At 44.3% G+C, this 24166-nt stretch overlaps 1 protein-coding gene across 5 annotated transcripts in view; it reads right to left on the bottom strand.

The window, feature by feature from the left end:
• Positions 1-24166, bottom strand: part of DUSP26 (dual specificity phosphatase 26) — a 109080-nt gene that overhangs the window by 5155 nt on the left and 79759 nt on the right. For 4 of the 5 annotated variants that reach the window (XM_073569043.1, XM_073569045.1, XM_073569044.1 and 1 more), the window contains 2 exons: positions 2334-2496; positions 461-672 (listed from right to left, as the gene is read on the bottom strand). In XM_073569043.1, coding sequence (XP_073425144.1) covers positions 461-672; positions 2334-2488 — 367 coding nt within the window. In that variant the 5' untranslated portion in view covers positions 2489-2496. Of the gene's footprint in view, positions 1-460; positions 673-2333; positions 2497-17238; positions 17329-24166 lie in introns of those variants that run through there. The other variant, XM_073569046.1, reaches the window with a different exon arrangement.

Here is a 24166-nt window from a genome sequence, read left to right as displayed (position 1 = left end):
AGTGAGGTGTAACTTAACAAAAAATTGCCATTTTTTTGTGAAAAAACGATGGACTATATGGCAAAATGTGTCACTATTGGACTCCAAAAAAGCCTTTGAGAAATCCCCCCCATTATGTTTATTTTTGTACAGCTGCTGGAAATAGCATAATGCATAATTTACATATACAACATATATATTAATTTATAACATATATATTAACATATCAGTGGCAATTATTGCAGTCTCCTGCATGACATTCTCACCCTAAGCATGGCTGTTGATGGCCCGTCACTGCCATCAGAAGCCTCTACTGAACACCACTGCTATGTGCTAGTTTCCCATTATACCACAAGCATGCAACAATTCTCAAGAGAACCACAAATGGTTTCTAAGGTAATTTTTTTCTTTTTGATACGTTTGGTGACAAACCAATACCGTTTCCATAGAATTTGCCACCCAGCATTCCCAGTGGTCTTACCTCTTTCTCTGAGTGCCCGGTGAATAAAATCTGCTGCGGGAATGAAATGTACACTCATATCAAAAGTGGGGGAGTCCTGAGCGTCAATCCCCATGTACGAAATGTTCATTCCTTTGTAGTATTCCTCTCCTCCTCTGAAGCGACTGTGCGTAGCGTTCAGGATGTGGGTAATACGCATCTGATAGAGTTCACCTTTATTGGCCGCTATCTCCCTGGACTCGGAATAAGAAAAGCCTCTCGGTAAATAATACTTGATAAGGATTTAAAGGGGATCTGTCACCCCATTTTTGCCCTATGAGCTGCGGCCACCGCCATCAGGGGCTTATCTACAGCATTTTGTAATGCAGTAGATAAGCCCCTGATGTAACCTGAAAGATAAGAAAAACAAGTTACATTATACTCACCCAGGGGTCCGGTCCGGCGCCTCCCATCTTCTAGCGATGATGCCCTCCTTCTTACTTCTGCCGCGGCTGCTGCCCAGGCGTACTTTATCAGCCCTGTTGAGGACAGAGTAAAGTACTGCAGTGCGCAGGTGCTGGACCTGTCTGACATTTCCTGGCGCCTGCGCACTGCAGTACTTTACTCTGCCCTCAACAGGGCAGATATAGTCCGCCTGCGCAGGAGTCGCGGCAGAAGTAAGAAGGAGGACGTCATCGCTAAAAGATGGGAGGCGCCAGATGGGACTGCGACACCCATCGCACCCGACCGCGCCCCCCGGTGAGTATAATCTAACTTGTTTTACTTATCTTTCAGGTTACATCGAGGGCTTATCAACAGCATTACAGAATGCTGTAGATAAGCCCCTGATGGCGGTGGCCGCAGCTCATAGAGCAAAAATGGGGTGACAGATTCCCTTTAAATTTTTCTTATATGCAGGAACATTGTGATAAAATGGGAACCATGCCATAGGAAAATTTCTGTTAGAATTGTACCACTGAGTATTGTAGTCTACAGCAGTGAAGTTAGTTTGGATGACATGGTCACATGTCAAGCATGGCACACTGGGTTCTGTAGCCTACTGAAACAAATTCAACTGGGGTCTGTGTAACCATCAGCAGGAAAGTGGGGGTAGTGTTGGAGGGAGAGGGTGTCAGTCAGGACCAGCTCCAGATTTACACCGGCTCTTAAATGAAAAAGTCCCAGTAGTACCCTCTTAACTTTTGATTTTTCCTTCTCCTTGTTTTCAGTCAATAAAATGTTATCACGTTTTGTTTTTTTTTGGGGGGGAGGGGGGTTACAACCTTAGCTTTCATCATTACTATTAGGCGGGTCATGAGACTTTCTTTTATCTTTTTAGTCCATATTTTGGGGAGGTTAACTGACCAAAAAAGCAGCAATTCTGCCAATTCGATTTTTTCCCTTGTTTCGGTGTTCACTAGTTCACTGTTTGGGATAAATATTATAACATTAAATTAGTTCCAATAGTTATGCATGTGGCCATATCAAAAATATAACTACTAATTTATTTTTTTTTAGATTTTATTTGCATTATGGAACTAAGGAGTGATTTCGTTGTTTAGATATTATTTTTAGATTTTAATATATATTTTTTTGCCATTTTTTATTGTGACCTGTAATGGGAATTGTTTTACATATTACACTACAAAATCTCCTATAAATAAAACCAGGAATGTATTCTACAAGAGTAGGAATAAGAAAGAAATTGGTAGAATAGTAAGGTAAGAATCATGGGCAATAATAATATCTGGACCACTGAACTTTAATAAATTGGATTTCCACAAATTGGTTTGCAATTCACAGCCCATTATGATGCATTGATGGATATAGCAAAGTCTGAGTCTATATAGCAGTTTTTCACAGCAAATATGAGTCTATGCAGTAACAAAATATTGTTTTCTTGGATGTGACTTACTGATCTCCCAAGTAGAGCCCTGGCCACACCTCATCCGCATGGTTCCGTATACATTTCCCTGTATATAGTATCTTTTCCAGGTCAAACACACTAAGTATTGGATGGCTGGCTCGTTGTAATGGTCCCCTAACGAATGAGCTGCGATAAGAAGTCATGATGTGCTCTGTAAGATGAATGAAAAGGGTCAATGTAAAAGTTTATATCATGCTGCAGTTAGACACATAAAGTACCATTTTGTTATTTTGAAATTTTGTGCTATTAAAAAGTGATGTCGCCAACACTTGGGAAGTGCACATAACCAGGATCAGGGACTGGTGGCCACGTGCCCTGAATCATTGGGCGAGCGCCACTGGGAACTGAATCGGTGTCACTATGATGCTGTTACAGTTGGATTTTGTGATAGAGCAGGGAGCCGTAGGCCCCACCACGTTCATCCTTTTGGATGCAGTCTGATATCAATGCAATACATCGCCTATGTCAGCCCACCCTCCATGCAGGATAGAAGAGGACTCTGTGGCACTAATTAAGTGAGTATACCTTTGACTTTTTTGCAAGCTATGTCAAAAAGGTAGCATTATTTGGTGTATGCAGTTAGGAGTCATCATTACTTTTTATAGGGTAACTAAGGGGGCATTAAACATTTCTAAAGGATTCATCCCGGGGTCATTCATTGTTTTAAGGAAGCACTTAGGAGGTATTATTATAGGAATAAGGGTGCGATACCCGCCCTGCCCTTGTTGCAGGTAACCCGCGCTAGGCTACTGCTTACATGATACCTTGAGGATCGCATTATTGACATTATCACAGTGGTAAAGGCAATGTAACAAATTGGCACTCCTTTTTAATAGGGTAGAATGTGCAGGGATCCTCTGTTCATAGGTTTAGCAAACAATGGAGTGAATATGTAATAAAATGATTATGGAAAAAGCAGTGTGGCCTACAGTGAAATCACGGGGCCCCATAGCAAATGTTGTAATGGTGCTCTCCCGGCCTCTACACACACCCCAAAAGAGATATTCGGAGGAGTAAGCTAGCTCATACTTCCCAAATTAAGGGGGAGAGACACATAATGCAACTGATATACAGTGATTATGGCAATACTGAAGCCCCTTAGTGTTTTCACCCACTACTATACCCCTTTTATGGCCACTTATACAGTATAATGCCCTAAAAATCCCCCCCATAGTGCATGATACCCCCACAGTGAATTCTCTCCTTAATTTCACTCAATAGCCCCACACATGTGCAGCATGATGACATAACAGTGCCTCCAGAAAAGAGTGATGCCACCACAGTGACACCCACAAATTATGATGGTGCCACCTTAACCTCAACAAAGTATAATACCTTCCACAGCATGATGCCCCTAAAGTGCCCCCCCACACAGTAGGATGGCCTCGCAACTCCCCTATAAATAGCATGATGGCTCACAGCCCCTATACACAGGCAGCATAAGGCCCCCCACAGTTCTTGTCATGCCTCATGATTTGGAAAACAGACAGTATTGGATTATCATGATGTTATATTGTTCTTTTTCATTGCTATGAAATAAGGTTTGCGTGCTTTAGAAGTTTGTCCTTTCTCTCACCCTGTCTCTTAATGATGTAGCTCTGATGTCAGTAACTCCTCCCTTCTCCCCCATTTTTCTTCCTCATTACTCTCTATCAGCCATCTTAGACGCCCATGTGTTTGCAGCTCTGGCCAGAAAATATTTTTTTTCCCACTTTATATGCACATGTCTACAAGAATTCAGCTGGAAAATAAGACCGACCCAAGCTTTTCCTATGGCGAACTCAGTGGCCCTGATTTATCTCCTCTAAGTATGAGCGTCCACATTCTTACATCAGAAACCACTTCAGTCCAGTGTCAGTGAAAAAGACTGACATTTTTCCTATATTTACATCGACTCCAGAAGAACGCAGCCAAGATGAAAGGATAGAAAATCATAATCAAATGTGTCCCATTCATAAAAAACCACATCCCATATAGAAGTGCATCCTTGTGTCCCTGGAGCAGTTTCTTTCTGAAACCAATACACTTCTTTAGGGGATGTGGCTTCTTAGATGTTGTGCTTCAACTGAACACTTTACTAAACACTGTAAAATTTCTCTTAAATGTTTGCAGTGCGGCAGTGAGGACCAAGTACAAGCACTGCATCCATCTCAACGTAACTCAGTACCGCTTACACTTTCTACCACAAGACATATCATGGGAGGATGCAGATAAAACAGTGAGTGCTACCACAATATCTTCTTCATGCGCCGAGGTCTGTTGAGAAGGCCTCTGGGACAATTTGTGTGCGCAGATATGTTTGGTGAATGTGCATCCCAAGGGTCAGCCAGAGAAAACCGCAAAGGTGTACGTCATCCTGGACTATCAGAGCAATAGATAATTTGCAACGTCAGAACTCTTTGAACGGTTCAAATCAAAGGGAAATGATTAATGCTTCACTTTGGGCATCTGTAGTGGTGTTACAGAAGTCTGTAGGAGAAAAGTCAATGGACGCATAGTATCTTCTCTTGAGAGCATTGTGAAGATACCCCTACCCACTCTAGGCTTAATCAACAGCACATGTGAAAAAGATTTGGGTATACTAATAGATCACAGACTGAATATGAGTCAACAGTATGATGCAGCAGCAAAAAAGGCAAATGCAATTCTAGGATGTAGTAACAGAAGCATACAGTCTAGATCACGTGAAGTCATTATTTCCCTCTACTCCTCTTTGGTCAGACCTCATCTGGAATATTGTGTCCAGTTTTGGGCACCACATTTTAAAAAAGACATCAACAAACTGGGGCAAGTTCAGAAAAGAGCAACCAGAATGGTGACCGGTCTGCAAACCCTGTCTTATGAGCAAAGGTTGCAGGATTTGGGATTGTTTAGTTTGCAAAAGCGAAGACTGAGAGGAGACTTAATAGCTGTCTACAAATATCTAAAGGGCTGTCACATAGTAGAAGGATCAACTTTATTCTCATTTGCACAAGGAAAGACTAGAAGCAATGGGATGAAACTGAATGGGAGGAGACACAGATTAGATATTAGAAAAACCTTTTTGACAGTTAGAGTGATCAATGAGTGGAAAAAGCTGCCACGAGAAGTGGTGAGTTCTCCTTCAATGGAAGTCTTCAAACAGAGGCTGGACAGACATCTGACTGGGATGATTTAGCGAATCCTGCTTTGAGCAGGGGGTTGGACCAGATGGCCGAGGAGGTCCCTTCCAACTCTACGATTCTATGATTCTATGATTCTAGTCAAGTGCAACCAGAGGTTGCTCTTCATCACTCATTTAAAAACTATGGCCAACAAGATACCAGCCCTTGATAACAACGCAAATATCCTGATTCTGCTCAGCAGACCCATTCTACGGCTATACAACGTACTTCAACAAATCAATGGACCACATGATGCACCATTTGTCCAATGCTTTGATCTAGGCTGGGTTATCATAGGTAATGTCTGCATAGATAAGATGAAGAGGCCTAGAAAGATTTCCAAATTTAAGACTCCTGTTTGGTCAAATGGTCACAGCATTTACTTTTAGCGATGCCTACATCATTACTGGGTGAAGGAGAAACTGAGTGACAGTAAGTGGCAGCAAGAAATCCCTGACAACACAGGAAGCTCCCATCCTGTGATGACAATATCGGGTCAACAGTGTTCAATTCTACAAGTGAAAACAATAAGCTGGCACCTGCAAGAGAGGACAAGGCGTTCATAAGAGTTGTGGAAAAGGAATTCGCTCAGAATGATTTCAACTGCAGGAGAGCACCTTTACCTTTTCTTTCTCCAAGAACAAAGTTGCCAAACAATTTGCAACAAGCAACTGCAAGGTTTTCAAAAGCAAAGATGGAGAAACATTTTGTTGACTTCATGCAGAGTATCTTTAACAGAGGTCACGCAGTGATCGCTCCACCACTGAAGGAAGGAGAAGAATGCGGGTACTTTCCATCCTTTGGTGTCTATAACCCTCACAAACCTAACCAAATCAGAGTGGTGTTTAACTCCAGTTCTCAGTATGAAGGCATATCTCTCAGTAGCCTGCTCCTTACTGGGCCTAACTTAAACAACAGCCTTATAGGAGTACTGATTTGCTTCAGACAAGAACTTGATGCAGTAATGGCTGACATTCTGCAAATGTTTCATTGTTTTATCTCGAGTGAAGACAGTAGAAACTACCTCAGGTTTCTTTGGCAAAAGTACAATGATGTCCACAATGAGGTTGTAGACTACCAGATGAAGGAGCATGTCTTCCACAACAGCCCCTCACCTGCTGTGGCAATCTTTGGACTGAGACGGACAGCCCAGGAAGGTGAGATAGAGTATGGCTCTGATCCTCAGCTATTTGTGGAAAAGAACTTCTACATAGATGGACTTAAAGGGAACATGTCAGCAGGATTGTGCACAATAACTTACAGACAGTGACAGGTCGGCTCTGTTATACTGATTAAAATGATACCTTGGTTGATGAAATTTGTCTTGTGGTTGTTGTTTAATCTTTATTTTCAGTTTTGAGTTGATGATATGCTTGTGCTCTGGGGCGGGGCTGTTGGGGGGGGTTTCATGTGGTGCTCTGATTAGATAATCATAATGAAGACTGAAGACAGGTCACTGATCCCTCAGTGACCTGTTCCTTAGTTAACATAATGAATACTATATATACATACTGAAAAAAAAACCTTTCTGCAGGCAGCCACACCTGCGCTGCAGCATAATCATATGTTTAATGTGCATATAATTATTATGGTTGAGGTGATCCTGATCTATAAAAAAATCCATATGAAAATGGCGCCCAACGTACCTGTGCAGTAGCAGCTATTGGTGTATATAGAGGTGATCCGATAGCTGCTACTTCTGATGCGCTGGCAGCTCCATCTTGCTAGAGAAAAAAATATTTCCTCGTTCAAGATGGTGCCGCCATCGCATGCGCAGTAGCAGCTATTGGCTATGGCTGATAACTGCTACTGTGCAGGCTCGGTGGCGCCATCTTTGAGGAGGAAATTTTTTTTCTTCTCTAGCAAGATTGTGCCACCTGCACATGTGCAGTAGCAGCTATCAGATCACCTCTATACACCGATAGGTTACTGTGCACAATACTGCTGACAGGTTCCCTTTAAGTTTTTGCCCACAAGTAAAGAGGCAATTCATCTGCTTTCCACGACACAAGAAATGCTGTCTGCAGCAAATCCTCAGAATTCACAAGACAATCTCCAACAGCCAGGCGGTATAAAGGCATTCCCATCTGAGGACCAAGCAATGAGCCTAAAAGACCTCGATTTGGGTTCTGATATTACTCCTATGCAACACAGCCTTGCTCTGCTTTGGGACATTAAACAGGATATGTTCACATTCAATGTGTCAGTCTGCGATAACCCCTTCATCAAACGAGGAGTCTTATCTGTTGTGAACAGCATCCACGATCCTCTCAGATGTATAGGACCTTTCACCATTCAAGGCATTCACAGTTGACCACCAACAAGACCGAATGGGACACTCCACTACAGTCCCAGAAAGAACAAAGGGAGAAGATGTGGAAGAAGTCTCTGAAGGTCTTAGAATATCTCCAAGTCCCATATTGTTATTCATTAAGGTCCCTTTTGGGATGCCATCAGAAGAAAAGTCCACATTTTCTCTGACACATCTACAAAGGTCATAGCTGCAGTAGCCTAGCTGAAGACCTCAGAACTAGGTGCATTGTGGATTCCTCATGGATAAGGCCAAATTAACCCCAAAATCTGTCTGGCGGACGTTACTGAATTTTCCCCTGAACAGTGGCACCACTTCTCCACTGGCCTAAAATCAGCTGATTGAGGAACAGGACTCATGGCTGCTTTTAGCCTTTGTGGCAATACCTGAATGTTGTCTTCAAGTTTTCTATATGAGGACCCTTGTTCTATTGATGCCAGCAGCACAAATTTGCTTGAGGAACTGGAAACTGATGGAGAGATCAAAATAGCCTTCTCTACATGCCACACATCTATGGCACTAAGGTTGAAGCTGAGGCCTCATCACTCTGGACGCATCTCAAGCTGCTCATGGGCCGTGCAGGATAGTATTAGCTAGATTTGTATTGCCAAATGCTTCATGAGAGAAGGCATCACATTAAGAACATTGCTACTAGCCACAGCTTACGGCGGCGAGCATACATCCAGCTGTATTAGGACCTGGAACTTTCATCATTTGGATTATTTGGTTGGTGGAAGTGTTTGCATGTTGCAGCTTCCCCAATTTGAAGACGTATTTTCTATTGAATTTGGATTTTCCTACTGTCGTGGACTTCAGACCATCAAACTGGATTTAAAACTGTTAGTTACTGTTGCACATTCGTGTGTTTCTTTTTTATCTTTCTGGTTTCAGATCGACAGTGGACATCAAAAGACATCATGTCAAAATGGATCATCATGAAATCTAAAGATTTCAAATGGAGAGTGTCATGTCCCATGATTTGGGATTCATACAGACAGTATTGCACTATCATTGTGTTGTTATATTATGCTGTTTTGTTGCTATACAATAAAGTTTGCTTTCTTTAAAAGCTGTCCTTCCTCTCTCCCTGTCTCTCTCTGGTGTAGTTCTGATGTCAGTAACTCCTCCCTTCTTCCCCATTCTTCTTCCTCATTACTGTCCATCAGCCATCTTAGAAGCCCATGTGTTTGCAGCTGTGGTTTTTTACCAACTGTATGTGTGCATATCTACAAGAATTCAGCTGGAAAATGAACCTTCTTTTGGAATCTTCAGACGTGCCTCATACAGTTGAGTTCAAGATATCTGAGGACATCATGCTATGTGAGTATCGGTTGAAATAGATAGCCTAGAAATGGTGTCTCTGCGCCCTACACTTGCAGCTTAATTATGGAGTCAGAATAGTGCTACACACAGGATAATCTCTCCGACAGAAGGTATAAGGGCTCCTACGCACAATATGATGTCCCTCCTAGACCTCACAGGTAGTGTTAGGGCATCAACACACAGTATGTCACCTATGCCCCGTCACAAAATATGCACTGTAGATACCGTTGAAATTATGATGACAGGCAGGAGGAGTTAGGGTTGTGGGCCTCTGGGAAAAGGGATGAAATGCAAACAAATGTCAAGCCTGCATGTCTTTAGCCTCATTTAATTGTTGCTGTGCCTTTCCCTCTCTTCTTTGCACTTCTAGTTTTGACTACTAGGAACCAAATATTGACCTACAGGGATGAATTTACCTATAAACACAATAGGCATTTCTGTGTCTCTGTCTATCAGCAGATAGTATACTGCAACACAAAAACTTTTTTTTTTAAAGATGTCATGATCCAGACTATGTTTTGAGTCCTGTTTTCCCTTTTTCCCAGTCTGGTCATGTCAAGAGTTAACCTTTCCCAGCCTCAGTCTGGGCTCAGGTTTGCTATTTATTGCCGCTGCTTCCTGCAGGCGATGTCAGTTATAGTTTTTGCCTAGCGCTGCTGTAGATAACTTCGATTGCTATGATTTGTTCTGCTGCGTTTGCTGTCTGAACTTGTGCCTATGTTTTCCCCTATTCCCGACTTGAATCAGTGTTTCCCTTTAGAATGCTGGCTCCCTGGTTTTGACTTGGCTTGTATCCTGACCTGCTTCTGTCTTGTGTCTTTTGGCTTATCCGCTCCTGACTATTACTGATCCCCTGGCTTGTCTCTGAGCGTGAGTTTGCTTATTCCTTTGGTACTGCGCTACAGTCTAGGATCTGACCCGGATTGTTTGACTATTCTGCTGCCAACTCTGTTTAGGTGCAGTCCTGCTTCCACTCTACTGCCATCTAGTGTAGCCTGCACCTACCTGCATTGCAGCAGCGTGACAAAAGGCTTTTACTGTTGCAAAGTATTAAAATATAAAACATAGACGATATTGTTGTAATTGACCTGCAGAAAGAAGGTAAAGTCATTGATAAAAAGTTACAAAAAAAACAAGAATTGCTGGTTACATAACACCTACAAAAAATAGAGTGAAAAGTAAATAAAAAATGTACTTACCGTATATACTCGAATATAAGTCGAGATTTTCAGCCCAAAAAATTGGGCTGAAAGTCCCCCTCTCGTCTTATATTTGAGTCATATACAAAGGGGGTCAGAGGGGGAGGGGGGGCGGGGGTGTCAGGTCATACTTACCCGCCCTGACGCTGTCTCTTGAGCCCCCAGCTTCTCCCCGTGCGCTCTCTTCCTGCCTTCAGCGGTCACGTGGTGCCGCTCATTAAAACTCATGAATATGCGCATATTAATGAGCGGTATCACAAGACCGCTGAATGCAGGAAGAGAGAGCGCGGAGAAGCTGGGGACTCAAGCGACAGCGTCAGGACGGGTAAGTATAGCGATACTCACCTGTCCTGCGTCCATGGCTGCTTGCTGCTGTCTGTCATCGGTCAGTGACTTCAGACAGCAGAGGGCGCGGTGACGTGGTTAGTGCGCGCCGCGCCCCCTGCAGTCTGAACGTCACTGACTGATGACGTGCAGATAGCGGTGAGCAGCCATGGACGCAGGACAGATGAGAATCTGACACCCAGCGACGGAGAGGTGAGTATGTCATTTTTTTTATTTTTACATGCAGCAGCAGCAGCATGGGGGCAGCATATGAGGGAACAATCTATGGAGCTATTTATGGGGGCAGCATATGGGGGAACAATCTATGGAGCTATTTATGGGGGCAGCATATGAGGGAACAATCTATGGAGCTATTTATGGGGGCAGCATATGAGGGAACAATCTATGGAGCTATTTATGGGGGCAGCATATGGGGGAACAATCTATGGAGCTATTTATGGGGGCAGCATATGGGGGAACAATCTATGGAGCTATTTATGGGGGCAGCATATGGGGGAACAATCTATGGAGCTATTTATGGGGGCAGCATATGAGGGAACAATCTATGGAGCTATTTATGGGGGCAGCATATAAGGGAACAATCTATGGAGCTATTTATGGGGGAAGCATATGAGGGAACAATCTATGGAGCTATTTATGGGGGCAGCATATGGGGGAACAATCTATGGAGCTATTTATGGGGGCAGCATATGAGGGAACAATCTATGGAGCTATTTATGGGGGCAGCATATGGGGGAACAATCTATGGAGCTTCTTCTGAGGACACCATATGGGGGAATAATCTATGGAGCATTTCCCACCCTAGACTTATACTCGAGTCAATAAGTTCTCCCAGTTTTTTGTGGCAAAATTAGGGGGGTCGACTTATACTCGGTTCGACTTATACTCGAGTATATACGGTATGTCAAAATAGTATCTATGAAAGTCACAGTCACTTATGCAAAATTCAAGCCCTCACAGAGCTCCATCGATTGAAAAATCAAACGTTATGGCGCCTGATTCATCAAAATTTTAAAGACGTGCAAACATTTTGCTGATTTTAGTGTTTTATATGCCAGTCCTGGCCAGCTCTGCCAACTTTTTGAATAATGGGCAGAACAGGGAGTGACCAAGCATGCCCGGCAAATTCATAATGATTTACAACACATAAGTATGCCCTCAGGCTAAATAAATTTCTGGCAGTGGAGCATGGAAGCTGAAAGATGTGTCAAATTCAGTAAGTGGCACAAGCGGCTAAGTCATTGTGGTCCATATATGAACTGTGAAAAACACCTGTCTCGGCCCTGCTTAAGGCCCGTTTCTGTCTGGGATGATTTAGTGAATCCTGCATTGAGCAGGGGGTTGGACCAGATGGCCCAGGAGGCCCTTCCAACTCTACCATTCTATGATATATCCAACATTGACAGTCTGTGTACTGAGTACAATATCCGGACATACCAATGGTCTCCTAGCACAAACTCAACATCTAAATAAGCATATATCAAGCTGTTTGGGTCAGTAGATAAACAGCATGTCCAGTCATCGCAGTCCATCCTAGGACAATGAATGTCAGACATGTGAAACTCACCAGACCACCTGTACCCACAGACTCTTGTACTGTTGATCTGGGATTATTTCTGCCATTCACCACTCATACCACAAGCAAAGCTATGGCCTGAAACCTGATTGGGGTAGAGGATTGTTGTGACAAGAAAGTAGATAGGGAGACTATATACTTATTTATATATAATCATAAATTATATATATATATATATATATTTATATTTATATATATATATATATACGATTTTTTATTTTTTTCAAATATCATGGCCTGGGGAAGATGTGATTGGCTGGTGGGAGGGAAGGGTTATCTTAAACTACAGAGGTGAAGGTCAATACCTTGTCTTTTAACACAGCATACTGCCCTCCAGCCACTATTTAATGTGGTTGGTGGTTTGGGTGGAGTGTTGAATAGTTGAAGTGAAGTGCAATGTTATAGCACAATGCTTTCATTGGTCTTTGACCTAGGGGTGATGACTGAGGTAGGTAAAGTTTCATAATGAGGTATGATAACCTTTGGTTAAGCCAAGACATACTATTTTTGACTTTGGTTTATTGAGGGGGTTTAATGTGTCGTGGTGGTTAAATTTATTCTTCAGCGAGTCGCTGAGGTGCTGCTGAGGAAGATGTTAACTTGTCTCTTATAAAAGAGAGCGGCCGCAGTAGAATTGCAGAGTCACTTCTGCAGTGAGGTGAGATGGCTAGGGCACCATGTCAGAATGTACTGCAAAAGGCTGGAGAAAAGAGAAGTTTTCAGAAACGTGTTGACAACTTGGGTATAAAAAAGATTAGAGAAGACATCACTTATATTGTAACTGGATGTAAATGTTTATTCGTGATACTCATTGCATTTAAATCAGTGCTATGGTTCCTGTATATTCCACAGTCTGATTATGTCTGATAACAGCAACCTTCAGTATCTCCTTACCATTGTTATGAGCATACTGGAATTTATAGGTTCATGTGATACACGTGTACATAGACGTGGCCAACCTTACATTGCAAGTTATCGCTGCAAAGCCTAGTGGTTCTGGTAATGTATTAATGTACTGTTGTTGGCCTTAATGCTCTATTCATGTACTGATAGTGGTTCTTGTGATGTATTTCTGTACTGAAAGTGGTTCTGGTTATGTATTCATGTACTAATGATTGGATAGGGGATGATAAGATTTCTGTGGCTATAGTCATGTGCTAACGGTGGTTCTGATGATGAATTCATGAGCTAAAAATGGTTCTGGTGCTATAATCATGTACTGATGATGGTTCTGGTGAGGTGCTCATGTACAATTGGTGGGTCTGATGATGTATTCCTGCATTGAAGTTGTGGTTTTAGTGCTGGTTTCATGAACTAATGGTAATTCTGGTTATGTATTCATAAACTGATGGGGGTTCTGGTGCTGTATATATGTACTGATGGTGTTTCTAAAGGAAGTTTTCCTTTACTGATGGTGGTTATGGTCATGAATTAATGTACTGATGATTGTTTTAGTGATGTATTCATGTACCAATTATGGTTCTGGTGTTGTGTTCATGTACTGATGTTGGCACTGGTGCTGTATTCATGAACTGATGGTCATTATAAATCATCAAAACATTAAATTATTTACCCTGTATGGTAAAGAGAAAAAAATCAAAATCCAAGAAATACAATTTTTTGCCAACTTACCTCACAAAAAAAAAATTCAATGAAAAGTGATCAAAACATCATATGCACCCCAATTTTGTATAACTAAAACCGCCAGCTCACTGAACAAAAAAATAAGGTTTTCCACACCACCTTTGATAGAAAAAACAAAAATGTTACGGGTCTCAAAAAAATAACACCCCCAAAACCCAATTTTTACAATGAAAAAATATTAAAGTCTGGTATCACACTGAAGTGGAGAATCGTGTTTACAGGTCTACCTTTTTACCATAAAATACATTTTGTCAAAGAACAACATGAAATGCACTGCAGGCTTATATTCTGCTGTTGGGAGGAGCGCTATTTTAATTTTCGCCTCAGGCTGCTGGAAAGCAAAAATCGACTCTAGCCTATTCATTACATGTAGTATATGTGCTACATGACGATTTGTTAATAAATGGCTAGGGTAGCAATTGGATACAGTAGCAGTCAGTGTCTTTATTCTTTTAGTATAAAGGTAGAGGCTTAATCTGCAGTTCTACTGTAGGGTCCTTTGAATAAAGGTGATGTCCCTACTTCGTACTGTATAAATAAATCTTGGTCTTATTTAATGCACCTCACATAAATCCCTGTATCTTCATTACGTGGTTTATACGCTGGTCCAGTAATAATATGCTGGAGGAGAATTGTACCTAATCATATTTTATTAACTTTACAATTTGAACAGGTAGATGAAGATTTTGGAGCTGAACGTCTCCTTTATAAAATTACTGTTCTCGTAATATTGCATATTATAATACGTTGCATATTAAAAAGATTTCATCCCATTCTTACTCTTAATGACTTTATTTTAATTGCATATTACAATATTTGCAAAGTCATTAAATAGTTATTATTTCTCTGCATAGCTAATCGGGATTCTATGTTGTGCCAAAAGCATCTCAAGTTGTGTAATTCACCTCATTCCCTTTCATCTTAATACCCTCCTAGAGTATGTAATTGCTGAAATGTTCTTAGTACTATGCACTGTGGCCTTGATTGCCTACATCTCCTGATCGCTATGTGGGGAGGAGGACTCCCATAGAGTGAAGGATCCCCATATAGATACCCACCCCGACGGCCGTTAAACTAAAGGGCTCCGGGCTGGGGGGACGCCGCTCGGAGCCGAAGACCACAACTAGGGGTGGTGGAAGTCCCGAAGATTTGGTAGCAAAATGTCCAGTGGTTTGGGCAGAAGTGGAGGGCCAGGTCGTTCGGTGCCTGGTGGACACGGGGTCACAAGTAACCACTATGCCCGCAACGTATTTTCAATAAAATTTCCCGGAGGCAGCAAGACCTCAGTGGGGACCAATGATCAGACTAATAGCCGCCAACCAACTGCCGGTCCTGGTTGCCGGGGTGGTGTGGGTACAGGTGACGTTGTGCGGTAGATCCCTTGGTCGCAGAGGGGTGGTGCTGACTCAAGGAGAAACTGATAAAAAGCATCCCATCACCCTAGGCATGAATATTTTACGGGAGTTCGGCAAACTACTGCTCAATGATCCTACACAGAAGATTCTGAAGCAGTGGGGTTCTCGCACCGCTCAGGGGCAGGTATTCCAGCAGCTGGTGTGTGAGGTGCGGGTACATCAGGACTGCCAGGAGGGCGAGGTTCTGGGCAAGGTCATCACGCCAGCGGCTCCCATGGTTGTGCTACCTCCTGGGCAGACAGTGGTGGCCCTGCCAATTTGAGCCTCGATACCCTTGGAGGGCGTGGAGGTGCAGGTGGAGCCGTGCCACTCAGAGCGCTTACCTCCTGGCATATTGGTGGCCCGTTCCCTGGCTACCGTGCAAAAAGGGACCATCCTGGTGCGATGCGTCAACCTTGAAGACCGAGACATCATTCTGAAAGCACGAACTGAACTGACCAAACTAGTAAGGCCTTTAGAGGAAGTGCTGCCAGCTCCTGCGGTACAATTGCGAGTACGATCCGAGGATCCTTGGGAAGTAACGATTCGAACCCTACTGGCCACTAAAGTCTTGGCTCAGGAGAGGGGTCGAAAGATTCTGGAGCAGATGTGGGCCAAGCTCTCCAGACTAACTCCAGCCCAGCTCTCCCAGATAAAAAGACTGCTCGGACAGTACCATGAAGTATTTGCTAGTCATGAGGAAGATTTGGGGTGTACCACCGCCATCACTCATGAAATCCCCACGGCAGGAGCGGCCCCCATCAGGGAACGATATCGACAGATTCCCCCACAACTCTTCCAAGAGGTGAAAACTTTGTTGGCCCAGATGCTGCGGAAAGGGGTGATACGAGAAAGCCAAAGCCCCTGGGCGGCCCCAATCGTGTTGGTCCAGAAAAAAGATGGTACATTACGATTCTGTGAGGACTATCGGAAACTGAATGCGTGCACTATTAAAGACTCATACCCACTGCCCCGCATAGAAGAATCCTTGTCCGCCTTGGGGAAGGTGACATATTTTTCGACCCTTGACTTGGCCAGCGGGTACTGGCAGGTGCCCATGTCAGAAGAAGATAGAGCCAAGACGGTGTTCATATTGCCTATGGGACTATTTGAGTTCAATTGAATGCTGTTTGGACTGGCCAACACCCCAGGGACCTTTCAGCGGTTGATGGAGCGGTGTGTGGGAGATCTCAATTTTGAGGCCACGTTGATCTACCTGGACGATATCATTGTCTATGCCGCCACATTCGAGGACCACCTAAAGCGGTTGGGGCAGGTACTCAGCCGGTTGCAAAAGTATGGGTTGAAGGTAAGGCCTCAGAAATGCCACCTATTTCGCTCCCACATTGAGTATCTGGGTCATGTCGTTTTGGCAGAGGGTGTGAGGCCATCACGGGAGAAGGTTGCTGCTTGTTAAGGCTGGCGGAACGCACGAGATTATAAAATAGTAGCGTGCATTCACAGCCCGGGGTCCACCGTGCAGAGGTGGTACACTGCTGCTAGGTAATGGCGGAAGAGTAGATCGGCGTGAAAACAGTCACACGTGGGTTACATCACCCAGTGTGAAAAGGAGCGGACTCTGTTACTTCACAGAACCGCACAGCCGCTTGAACGTGAATGCTGGAGCCTGTTTAGCTCACAGAGCCTGGCCACAGAGCGCACAGCAAACAGCCACAGAACTCTACCCCAAGGACACGGGGTCAGAGTCCCTCTAGGCCACTGAGCACGCAGCGTCGCTGCCACGAACGCTGCTATAGACGCTAGCTAAGGAGAGTGGAGCACTTGCCCTGAGACATGCCGAGTCACTGATGGTGACTAATGTCTAACTCAAACTCTGACCTACCTACGCCTAAGCCTGGGCGCTAGCAGGCTAGGCTGCACAACACATGCGTACCAAGGGTAGGGGTTTCATAATGAGTCAGTCACCAGAGACATTCATACGTGCATACATTACTCACTCCTTATAGTTAGAAAATACAGTCTATCCTAGCGCATGGCCGAGTGGCCATGCAAACCTAATATAGCCGCGAGCGTCCGGGACCTTCCTGACTTCTCGGATGGGCCAATCTGAACAGGAGCAGGACCTGAGCATGTGACCTTCGATCTCCAATGGGAGATCACTCCACGGGCATGCTCAGTGGCCCGACATAGGGATTTAGTCCCTGGAGAATTTCGCTGCAGAACAGCATGTATTGCCGCAGCTATGCCAGAGGTGGCAGCAGCAAGCAAACCCACGGAGCTGGTCTGGGCAGAGTGCCGAGACCGATGAGTTTGCTGAGCAACCTCCTCTGCGGCTGGGGAGGAATGGGAGACCGCCGGAAGCAAGGCTCAGGATTACCGCTGTGCAGCAACAGGAACCCAACGCCTAACACTGCTATCCAGGGATGGCCTACCCCCAAGACAGTAAAAGATGTGCGGGCTTTTCTAGGGCTGGCCGGATATTACCATCGTTTCGTAAAGAATTTTGCATGTCGAGCTCGAGCCCTGCACGACCTGCTAAAGGGGGTTCCCGCTGGGGCAAGTGGACGAAGAATCCAGTGGCAACACCCTCAGGAAGAGGCCTTCCGAGACCTCAGGCTGCGCTCTCGGATGCCCCGGTATTGGCTTATGCGGATTTCTCACAACCGTTCATCTTACACACTGACGGGAGTCTTCACGGGCTGGGGGCTGTGTTGTCACAAGTTCAAGACGGCCGGGAGAGGGTGATCGCATATGGAAGCCGCTCACTCCATGACTCCGAGCGCAACCCTGACAATTACAGCTCCTTCAAGCTCGAGATCCTCGCAGTGGTGTGGGCCATGACGGAGAGATTCGCAGAGTACCTAGCAGGCTCCGAGGTAGTGGTGCGGACTGACAACAACCCGCTGGCTCATTTGGAAAACGCCAAATTGGGGGCTTTGGAACAGCGATGGGTGGCCCGGATGGCGAAGTTCAATAATAAAATAATCTACAAAAGAGGGACCGAGAATGTCCATGCTGATGCCTTCTCCAGGATTCGACATACGACTCCAGGGAAAAATCGAGACGAAGAATTAGAAGGAGAGGAAATACCGTTCGCCTTCACTTCTGCCGTGCTCACAACTGCTAATCAGAAAATATCTTCACCCGAGACCCTAAGGGGCATACTGGAACAATCTCGGGATAAGTGGATACAACAGCAACAAGAAGATGAAGAAGTTGGACTTCTCCGGACGTGGGTCGCCGCTGGCCAATTACCCACTGATTCTCAACGACAAACTTTGACACAAGACCTGTCGCTGATGTTGCGACAATGGGAGAGGCTAGTTATCCAAAAGGGACTATTGTACCGTAAAATAACATCGCAGACAACCTCAATGACGGTTTGGCAGGTGGTTACGCCCGGAGCTCAACTCCACAAACTGGCTCGAGAGGCTCATAAAAAAGGGGCCCACTTCGGAGCTAAAAAGACCTTGCAATGGTTGCAACAGAAAGCTTACCACCCACGCTTGCCGGCTGTTGGGAACGAAATTTGCCGGACCTGCCGCTTATGCGAATTAGCCAAACCGCCCTCTCAGCGAGCCTCAACACAGACAATTGCGGCCTCTTCGGTGGTATAGAAGATTTGGCGTCAGCCCCGTGGACTAAAACACCAGTCTGCTCACTACAGGGATGTAACCCTTCACCTCGGGGAACCCCAGACAGCACCATGGGGATCAACAACTCCACCCACCTGTCTGGGTACATCCGCCTGTATGAACAAGTCCCGCTCCCCAGCAGCGACTCTAGGGGCATTTTTCCAGACCGCAGCCGCCACCTGATTTTCTGGTGAAGCCAAAGAGAAGGCCCCAGACCCTGATAACTACTGCTGCAGCGGCTCTCACACACCATGCCGCTCCTCACTCACCTCAGTAAGGCCCGGCAGCAATTACTCAGCGGTCTCCACATGGCCAAGGCTCACCAGAAAAAAAAATGTAGGGTTGGTGATAATGTCACGGTCACGTGTGTCTGGGCGCAGCGAGTACCGCAAGGCGAACCCATGACACGTGTGACCCTGGATACACCGCCTCCAGTAGGGCAAATTTAAATAATAAAACGTGCAGCTGGATACACTGCCTCCAACTGGCGAATTTAGGTAATACACATTATACAGTTGTGGCCAAAAGTATTGACACCCCTGCAATTCTGTCAGATAATACTCAGTTTCTTCCTGAAAATGATTGCAAACACAAATTCTTCGGTTTTATTATCTTCATTTAATTTGTCTTAAATGAAAAAACACAAAAAGAATTGTCCTAAAGCCAAATTGGATAAAATTCCACACCAAACATAAAAAAGAGGGTGGACAAAAGTATTGGTACTATTCGAAAAATCATGTGATGCTTCTCTAATTTGTGTAATTAACAGCACCAGTAACTTACCTGTGGCACCTAACAGGTGTTGGCAATAACTAAATCACACTTGCAGCCAGTTGACATGGATTAAAGTTGACTCAACCTCTGTCCTGTGTCCTTGTGTGTACCACATTAAGCATGGAGAAAAGAAAGAAGACCAAAGAACTGTCTGAGGACTTGAGAAACCAAAGTGCGAGGAAGCATGAGCAATCTCAAGGCTACAAGTCCATCTCCAAAGACCTGAATATTCCTCTGTCTACCGAGCGCAGTGTCATCAAGAAGTTTAAAGCCCATGGCACTGTGGCTAACCTCCCTAGATGTGGATGGAAAAGAAAAATTGACAAGAGATTTCAACGCAAGATTGTGCGGATGTTGGATAAAGAACCTCGACTAACATCCAAACAAGTTCAAGCTGCCCTGCAGTCCGAGGGTACAACAGTGTCAACCCGTACTATCCGTCGGCGTCTGAATGAAAAGGGACTGTATGGTAGGAGACCCAGGAAGACCCCACTTCTTACCCCGTGACATATAAAAGCCAGGCTGGAGTTTGCCAAAACTTACCTGAAAAAGCCTAAAATGTTTTGGAAGAATGTTCTCTGGTCAGATGAGATAAAAGTAGAGCTTTTGGTCAAAGGCATCAACATAGAGTTTACAGGAGAAAAAAGAGGCATTCAAAGAAAAGAACAGGGTCCCTACAGTCAAACATGGCGGAGGTACCCTGATGTTTAGGGGTTGCTTTGCTGCCTCTGGCACTGGACTGCTTAATCGTGTGCATGGCATTATGAAGTCTGAAGATTACCAACAAATTGTGCAGCATAATGTAGGGCCCAGTGTGAGAAAGCTGGGTCTCCCTCAGAGGTCATGGGTCTTCCAGCAGGACAATGACCCAAAACACACTTCAAAAAGCACTAGAAAATGGTTTGAGAAAAAGCACTGGAGACTACTAAGGTGGCCAGCAATGAGTCCAGACCTGAATCCCATAGAACACCTGTGGAGAGATCTAAAAATGGCAGTTTGGAGAAGGCACCCTTCAAATATCAGGGACCTGGAGCAGTTTGCCAAAGAAGAATGGTCTAAAATTCCAGCAGAGCATTGTAAGAAACTCATTGATGGTTACCGGAAGCGGTTGGTTGCAGTTATTTTGGCTAAAGGTTGTGCAACCAAGTATTAGGCTGACGGTGCCAATACTTTTGTCTGGCCCATTTTTGGAGTTTTGTGTGAAATGATCAATGTTTTGCTTTTTGCATCATTCTCTTTTGTGTTTTTTCATTTAAGACAAATTAAATGAAGATAATAATACCAAAGAATATGTGTTTGCAATCATTTTCAGGAAGAAACTGAGTATTATCTGACAGAATTGCAGGGGTGTCAATACTTTTGGCCACAACTGTATATACAGTAGTCTGGAAACCCTGCCTCCAGTAAGGCGAATTTAAATAATAAAGGAGAACCCTGGGTAACAATAACAATGGTGGGCCCTGCGATAGGGAATAGGGACATGGAGTCCTCCTGTACTCCCCTGAGCCAGTGTCCCTGCACTCCTAACATTCCGCACCGGGCGACGCACGCGTACCTCAAACCCTGACTCGCCCTGCACCTATACCCTCACTAGGGAATTGGTCAGTGCGGAAACTAATCCCACCACTGCACTAAACACACATAAGGGAAAATGACAATACAGGGGGAACACCACTTAGCTTTGCTCTGTTGCGTACGCTCCTAGCAAGAGAGCCCACCACCTGCGTGCATCTTCTCCAACCATCACCCTAGTGCAGCCTTGGAGCAGAGTCCACCACCAGTTGCAGCTGCCAAGTAAACAGAGTCCCAAAGATGAGTCCAGCTTCTGCCAAAAAGTCCAGCATGCTCGAGTCCAACTTTTCTGCCAAGAAGTCAAGCATGCTTGAGTCCAGCTTTCAGCAACCAAGTCCAGCATGCTGAGTGCAACTCTCACTATAGTCGCCACTCCACCAAGCCATGCAAGCACTTCCTGCTGACACCATAAACTGCGACTCCACCACACCATGCCAGCCCTTCTTGCAGACACCAACGTTGAACTCCACCAATCCATGCCAGCACTCCTTGCAGACTCCATAGCTGACTCCACCCCTCTGGCTGGGCTGCCCAGGACTGTCATTCAGCTCCTTCATCACCCAGGCTTGCTTCCCAAATAACGAACTATCAATATCACCAACGATCATCAAACACACCTGAAACTCTTTTATAGAGCCTCACACCTGATTTGTAATACGTGCACATTAAAACTATAGTGTAATACCACTCACCACCACCGGGACAACTTAGAAGAAACGACACCACGTGTAATAATTCTAATGGCCACCGGGGGCAATCAACCCACTTTGGCACCAAGCCAAAGGAAAAAAGTTCACTTTCTCCATTTACTTGTCAGATCCACCTTGGATCATGACAGCACTGAAGCATTTTTATAGGCTGGGATATAGTTATTTAATTTTGATTGACACCATTGCAATATATGGGCACTATGCATATGGAAATTGTGTTGCTTTTAGGTGATATCTAATGATAGATTTAGCCATTAATATAATATAACCTTTGCTAATGTATGTTTGCCACTACTGGTTTTGTGTTTCTGCTCATTGTACTCTTTTTTCATTCCTGTTTCAGAGATTCCTTTGAAATTGTGTTTTAATTGCTTAAATAAATATTTACATTTTATTTCATATTTGCCTATGCCTCTTTCTCCCCTGCTCCGTTGTTGGGGTAGATGTACTGTATAAAATATTAAAATGTATGAATCAAAAATACAAATGAACAAAGGAAAGGAAGGATGGGATTCCATAACAACCAACGCGTTTCAACCTCTTGCGGTCTTAGGGCCCTATCACACACAGCGAGATCGCTAGCGAGAGTGCTGATTTTGTGACTCATCAGCGATCTCTCCAGCGATATCACTGTGTGTGATGGGGATCAGCGACCGGCTCCCCTTCCGGGTATCGCTGATTGTGCAGGATCGTCCTGGGCCATTTTTTGATCGTTGGTCTCCCGCTGGCCAGCGCGCATCGCTGTGTGTGGCAGCGAAAGACCAGCGATCAGCGACGCTGCACGCTGATTTCCAACATAAACATCGTGTAACTAAGAGCCGCGCGCGGCTCTTGGATGCCCGCTGTTTACCCTAGATACCAGCGCACACTGGTATCCAAGAGCTGCGCGGCTCTTAGATACTCGCTGTTTACATTGGAAACCAGCTTGCTCGCTGGTCCTGATCGCTGGAGGGGCTGTCTATGTGACAGCTCACCAGCGATGTCCCAGCGATCCCATCCATGTCGGATCGTTGGTGGGATCGCTGGGACATCGCTATGTGTAACGGGGCCTTTAGTCATGGTATGAAGTGAGATCCCTTGTCCAAACCTTAAATGATTAACTGCACATGACAAAACAGGTGCAGTAATTAAAATTTTAAGAACGCACAATCAAATCCACTTGGACAAGAGAATAACAAAAATACAAATATACATTACATAGAGAACCTATAGCTTATAATGAAATGCATTCATTAGAATCATATTATAACATCTTAAGAAAGCGCACTTAAGGGGAAAAAAAGGCTTTTTCACTTTCTTATTTTATCAGACCAAACATTTTATGGTATTAACTGTATGTTTTCTTTTGTTCCAGGTTTGAAGAACGAGTACTATTCTTAGTGGGAAAGTTTTTCCATCTGCAAACAAAGTGTGACAGACAGCGCCACAGTCCAAGTTCTTGATAAGGGCGCTGATGGCATAAATGCAGAAAGAATTCTGATAGGTGACAGTGTTGTTGTTACTACTGGCTGTGAAGAGCATGTGAAATATTGAAAATGTATTGTGAAAAAAAAGACATTCATTTGATAAAACGTGAGTCCAGTAAACCCGAACCGAAGAAAAGTGAACGGGCGTCTGTTGGGCCATTCATGAGTAGGCGTGATTGTCTTTCCTGTGGGACACTTGTTTCCCTTGGAGGTTCTCACTACAGCTAGATAAAGACAGACACATTTGCCAGAACCATCAAGGAGTGCTGTGAAAGTCATTAAGATGACTGGTCATTGAAAGTAAAAGGAAGAATTGAGTACTATGGTGGAGATCTTCATGCAGCTGACTGAATATATCATCATGTATGCAGTGTAAATTTTTACAACAGATATGATCTACAACACCAATTTCGGGATGCTTCATCTGGTTATGCGGAAAAGCGTAGTAAATGTGGGCATCCTAAAGATGCTGCCGAAGAACATGCTTTTTTAAAAAATGTGTGCTTATCTCGAAGAAAATGATGAAGAACAGTTTACCATTTCAGACATTAAAAAAAAAAATGAAGGAGTTCTTGAATACCGACGATTTATGTTCTTATAGCAGAATATATCTTAAAAAGAAGCTCATAGGAAATTTCGGAGATACAATCTTCATCGCTGAAGGGAACGGCTTAAATAATATTGTCACATTTAAAGAGAAGACCTCAGATATACTTTGCTCATACTGCCAAGATTCCCAAGTACAACGTGATGAAGGTGCACAAAACA

This window comes from Dendrobates tinctorius, unplaced genomic scaffold, assembly GCF_039654945.1.
Source record: "Dendrobates tinctorius isolate UK_male_01 unplaced genomic scaffold, ASM3965494v1 ptg000022l, whole genome shotgun sequence".
Taxonomy (NCBI): Eukaryota; Metazoa; Chordata; class Amphibia; order Anura; family Dendrobatidae; genus Dendrobates; species Dendrobates tinctorius.
The sequence above is the reverse complement of the archived record's forward strand: the minus strand, read 5'-3'. Positions and strand labels throughout refer to the sequence as shown.